Genomic DNA, 6000 nt, shown 5'->3' on the forward strand with positions numbered 1-6000 from the left:
ATTGCTTTGGGGAAATTAAGTGCTCCGTCTGAACAAATGGAGAAATGACTACCCCGCGTATTGTCAAAGTGCAGACTTTGGAACTCATAAGTTGTGCCAGCGTTTCTTTTCTTCACTGATGTGTTTCCTCTGCCCCGCTCCATCACGCCATCACTCCATCCTCTCCTTCTCTCTTGTTCTCTGTGAAAGGTTCCTATCCCAGGCTATCACTGAGTTTCAGGATTAAGAGGAACATTGGCTACTTCATCCTGCAGACATACATGCCCTCCATCCTGATCACCATCCTCTCCTGGGTCTCCTTCTGGATCAATTACGATGCCTCTGCAGCTCGGGTGGCCCTTGGTAAGACTCCGCTTCCACTGCAGTGTTACAACACAGAGTATTCCCAGTGAACAGAGTGGGTAAGGTTGCCTTGTAGGTTGCTCTAACATTGAGGTGACTTATGTTGCTGTTGCAGTACGAAATGCTACGCACAGCACAATTGGGAATCGTCATAAACAGATTAGTGGCCAACTCCCACTTACACAAAGGAGCCCTTACAACCACTAATAATGTGCACTTTCCATTGAATAAATCTCCACCCAGCAGGAACAAATTGTCAAGCAATGTTTAGAGGCACACACTTCCTACTCACAATCATTACCTTGCATGTTGGTCTTCCTGATGACCAATACCTTACTTTGATGGCGATGACTATTGATTGTTTTTGTTACTAATAATAATTTCTTTGTGTTTGTGTTTGCAATTTCCAGGTGTTACAACGGTGCTCACCATGACAACCATTAACACCCACCTTAGGGAGACCCTCCCAAAGATCCCGTATGTGAAAGCCATCGACGTCTACCTCATGGGCTGTTTTGTGTTTGTGTTCCTGGCCCTGCTCGAATATGCCTTCGTAAACTACGTGTTCTTTGGCCGGGGCCCCCAGCAACAGAAGAAAATCCACGAGCGGCTGAACAAAACCAACAACGAGCGCCCGCGATACGAAGAGAAGCGCCTGAGAGAACAGGTTTGTATCTTCCGCTGGCTTCTCTCTCTGGTTATTTTACGCACTCCCTCCCTATGTTAGTTTGTCATAAGACAGTACTTTTACAAGCATATAGATGCCACTTTCACCAGATACACATCCAACAACCATCCTCCATTGCTTTTCCTCCAGCACTGACACTTTGATTTGATTGAGCATAGTATTTTGGCTTGGAGATATACTGTGGCTGTTTATTTAACTCTGGAGATGTGTAAAACTACATTCTCATTCTCCTCTCAGGTTGTTGTCTATGTTTTTGCTGTGGGCTTGATTCAGTCTTATCTCTGTTCTGTCCTGGGAGTCGCTTTCTTACCGACATTCACCCACTTCCGTCTAAAATGTAACAAATCGTAATGGGTATGCAGCCAGAAACATTAGTATTCAAAGGAAAATGCTAAAACGGTCCGACTGAACGAAGCCCCTTGTCTTTGTGTCTGAAAAATGACATGTCATCCGTATGCAAAGTTGTTCTTTTTAACCTTATGTTTATGCATTCTGTATTTTTAAGAAATTGTGCTTAATTGTCAGTGTTTTATAGGCGTTTAATGTTCTTTTCACTTTTCTTTTTCCATTGCAAGGACTCCATCGCCACGCCGTTTCAAACCAACACCCTCAGGTCATATACACAGAGAAGAAATCTGTACCTCGAGGAGCAAAGAAAAGTTGGGGTACATGCATTTTGAAATCATATGAGTTGTGGCACTGTGGCCTAATAGAGGTCTGATACAATGGTTGATGGAGTGATGGCAATTCATTTGTGTCGATTTACTTTCAGTGAAAAAGCACCGTAAGGCATCAGCTATAAGGAAGAAAATGGGAAAAGTGCATCAGTTCAGAATTCTTTAAAGAGGCATGAAAAAATGAAATGTCCTTCCACATCATCATTACATTTGCTTTAGCTTGAAAATTGGAAATGAAACGCTGGGTGGGTGTAGAGTTTTGGTAGGACAGTTTGTAGTAATGTCACCGTGTTCTGCTTCTCCCTGACGTTCTCTCTCTACCCCTCCTCTGTCCTCCAAGGTGGACGCGTACGGGAACATCCTGCTCACCACGCTGGAGATGAATAACGAGGTGATGCCGTCAGATGTGGGAAGTAGCGTCAGTGACTCCCGGAATTCAGTGATGTCATTCGACAGCTCCGGGGTCCAGTTCAGGAAGCCCATGGCTCCCCGGGACGGCTTCAGCCACCACTCACTGGACCGCAGCGCCATGCGCAGCAGGGCCAACTGTCGGCTACGACGGCGCTCCTCCAAGCTCAAGCTGAAAATCCCCAATCTGGCAGATGTCAGCACCATTGACAAATGGTCCCGGGTCCTTTTCCCCATCATGTTTGGATTTTTCAACCTAATCTACTGGTTGTACTATGTGAATTGATGTGCATCCCACTAGGAATCATGGGCCATATTTTGAGAGCACATTAAATTGGCTTTGATACAGTTGGAAAATATGTATACACATATACAAGTTGATACATACAGTATGTATATGCATATTTCTATATATTATATTTATATATACACGTGTGTGTGTGTAAATCTGAAGGACTTTTCTCCTGTATAAAGTATTATTAGAATGACTTGAATGTTTAAGAATAATTTCAAGCCTTTGAGTTTCCTTTTCCTTGTGAAACAAACAAACTAGCAAAGAAACGAACGAACTAACAACCATCAGATCCCTTTGGGGGATTTTGGAACTAAAGACTGCATGATATTTTTGCTAAAAAAGAAAGCGAAAGCTCTTGAGAGAAGAGATGTCTCAGAGTCTCATTGGCTTTTTATTGATACTCCGTAATCGGCGTCCTCTACTGCAGCTCATCAAATCAGGTGGCTCGTGTGTTCAGGCATCGGCTGAGTCAAGTCCCTAATATCCAGCCCCCCCCATTTCCCATGGATAACATACACGGAATTCTCCGGTTCGACTCTGTACAGCAACCTTGTTTGGATTATGTGTCGTTCCTTGGCTTTTTTTCGAGTGACGTTCTCTTTATGGGACATCAGCTCTGGTACAATGCTGGTCTGCGTTTGGGGGGCCATCAGGATGGGATGTTAGACCACTGCGTTCCTGCTCAGAGTCAGTGCAAACTTCTCTTCATTTCTCTACTCATGTTTGTTTTTAGAGCAGTTCCTTGGGGTATTTTCATTATGGTTATACAGATGATGATTATTGTAATTATTATTTTGTCTTGAAAATACTGTGCTTTTGGGAGTGTGTCACTTAACGAGGTTCTAGTTAGTGCATTACTAGAAAAAAAGTCACAGGTATGAATTGCTCATTTTGATTGTTTGAAAAATAGACATATACTGTACATTTTGTAATTCAGTATCCTCATGGACATAGTTGGCAAATATAATTGTACTTTTTCTTTACCATCCTCCTAGTGCTTCACATGCTCTGTAGATACAGTATTTATTGCCTCATATTCAGCTCTGTGTTCTGTAAGGAAGAAACGATACCTAGAATGAACGATTTGAAGTTATTCCACTATAAAAATGTGAGAAACAATATTGTGTATTAAAAAAGGGATATCGCCATTGTTTATTTGTTTGAGAGTGAAATCAACATATCAGCCCATAGTTTGACCTGTAGTTGAATGTAACACTCTCTCACTGTAAAACAGTTTTCACCCCGAGAATGTTGGGCACTGATATTATAGTTCCTATGAAACGTGCCTGTCTTAAAATTCGAATGGCCGTGTTCTCAAATGTACTATTTAGTAGCGGTTGTAGCGGGGAACGGGATTAGAGGAAGAAAAAGAATCAACCTCTTACATCCATTAGCTCTGAAAACACTGCAGACATACCCACCCTTCAAATGGGCTCTGAGGATCACACCCCAAAGATCAGAAACATCAGCAGAATCGGGAAAAATTGGTTTTCAGTTTTTAGGGGCAAGACAAGATGTGTGATAAATATAGCCATGAACTGAATTGAGAACCAAAAAGGCCTAGAATCCCCGTGTTATTTTGGGGTTTTGCTCTTAATGTCACTACATTCCATCTGCTCAAATCCACTCACTAATGAGATGTCCACTGCAGAGTTGACGCCATGCCATTTTGATCCACACTGTACCTTTAAAGGACAACCTTGTTTTTCATTATTTGGTTCTGCCTAGAGTGAAGAGAAGAGCAAATGCATTCATACATTTAAACAGGCATTTCAATTTAAACTGGCATTTACAGGCTATCTCTGTGTTCAAACTAGTATTGCATTGATTCAACAATGCAATGAAGTGCAGTGGATTTGAATATTCATGCTAAGGAATGCCAAATGTGGTTGTGATTGATACATGCAGAGCGTTGTTGAATCTACTGGGTTTGCATGGTTATCAAATGACATGGGGTGACAGAGGGAGGCAAAGTCGCAGGTCAGATAGAGGGTAGCCAAACAAAGAGATGGGGTCCTTTGGACGTACCAGAGGATAAGAGAGGAGAGAATGTTGAGAGCATCACAGTTACTGCCTTGCACATTGCAGTGACCAATCTCCTCAGAACTCACTAATGGGCTCCCCTAAGTTCCAAGAGCTTCTCTCTCCAACGTCTCCTTCCCCTGGCCGGCACCAGACAGGAAGGAAACAGACCTTTAACTGGGAGCCCCGGGCCCCATGGAGGACTAGCACAGGACAGGATGCACCACGGGGCAGAGAGAGAGGAGAGACAGAAAGACGGACAGAGAGCGAGAAACAGAGATACAGAAAAGACAGAAAAGGAGAAAGATCATAGTGTGGAGCAAAGAAGAGATCTTGGATCCTGACGCTTTTTGCCCCAGTGAGTTGGATCCCACTCCAATGTTCTACCTGTAGTTGACTGTAAACGGAACTGTATCTGGGATACTGTAGCATACTGTTGTCACTGGTTACAATGTTACGCCACCAATGACGGCTAGTCTCTGCAACACATTCGAGAGAAATGAACCAGAGTTTGCACTAAGTCCAACCTGCAATGCCAGGTTATACTACAGCAGAAAATGAAGCAGTACAGTGTAGCTATTGAGACTAAAGGTTGAAAAAAGGAGTTTCTGTTTAGTCTAAAACGTAATCAGTGGATGATGCTAATCTGTAGGGGGAAGAAATACTGTAGGACGTCACTTGATGTTACTCAAGAACCTGGTATCAGATTTTAAGGACCTTCCGCTTCTGCTCCCTATTGATCTATGTCAAACTAGCCTACATAATACTTCATAAACATGGCATAACTCTTGTTTTAACCATGCATCTCCTTTTGGCAAACGACCCCTGTGGTGTCACATATAAGGACTTAGGCTTGCTAGTGTCATCAGGATTTCTATGAATGGTTTTGGTATGGATTGTGTCATGGTTAAGATGGCCTTACATGGGCTTTAGCCTTCAGAATTCATAAGTAACTATGTGCCATGTTGTATTTACTGTAAGCTATCACTCACTCAGTCACTGAGACACCAACCAGCTGATCATGTTGTCAGAGTAGCACTAGATGTCCAACCAGCTGATCACATTGTCAGAGTAGCACTAGATGTCCAACCAGCTGTTGTCAGAGTAGCACTAGATGTCCAACCAGCTGATCATATTGTCAGAGTAGCACTAGATGTCCAACCAGCTGATCACATTGTCAGAGTAGCACTAGATGTCCAACCAGCTGATCACATTGTCAGAGTAGCACTAGATGTCCAACCAGCTGATCACATTGTCAGAGTAGCACTAGATGTCCAACCAGCTGATCACATTGTCAGAGTAGCACTAGATGTCCAACCAGCTGATCATATTGTCAGAGTAGCACTAGATGTCCAACCAGCTGATCATATTGTCAGAGTAGCACTAGATGTCCAACCAGCTGATCATGTTGTCAGAGTAGCACTAGATGTCCAACCAGCTGATCATATTGTCAGAGTAGCACTAGATGTCCAACCAGCTGATCACGTTGTCAGAGTAGCACTAGATGTCCAACCAGCTGATCATATTGTCAGAGTAGCACTAGATGTCCAACCAGCTGATCATATTGT

At 43.0% G+C, this 6000-nt stretch overlaps 1 protein-coding gene across 1 annotated transcript in view; it reads left to right on the forward strand.

Annotated features, from left to right (window-relative positions):
* Positions 1 to 3561, forward strand: part of LOC139537135 (gamma-aminobutyric acid receptor subunit beta-4-like) — a 61505-nt gene extending 57944 nt beyond the window's left edge. Inside the window, exons 7-10 of the mRNA XM_071338084.1 lie at positions 190 to 342; positions 753 to 1009; positions 1606 to 1695; positions 2048 to 3561. Coding sequence (XP_071194185.1) covers positions 190 to 342; positions 753 to 1009; positions 1606 to 1695; positions 2048 to 2401 — 854 coding nt within the window. The 3' untranslated portion in view covers positions 2402 to 3561. The remainder of the gene's footprint in view (positions 1 to 189; positions 343 to 752; positions 1010 to 1605; positions 1696 to 2047) is intronic.
* Positions 3562 to 6000: the final 2439 nt, after the last annotated feature.

This window comes from Salvelinus alpinus, chromosome 13 (genome assembly GCF_045679555.1).
Source record: "Salvelinus alpinus chromosome 13, SLU_Salpinus.1, whole genome shotgun sequence".
Lineage (NCBI taxonomy): Eukaryota > Metazoa > Chordata > Actinopteri > Salmoniformes > Salmonidae > Salvelinus > Salvelinus alpinus.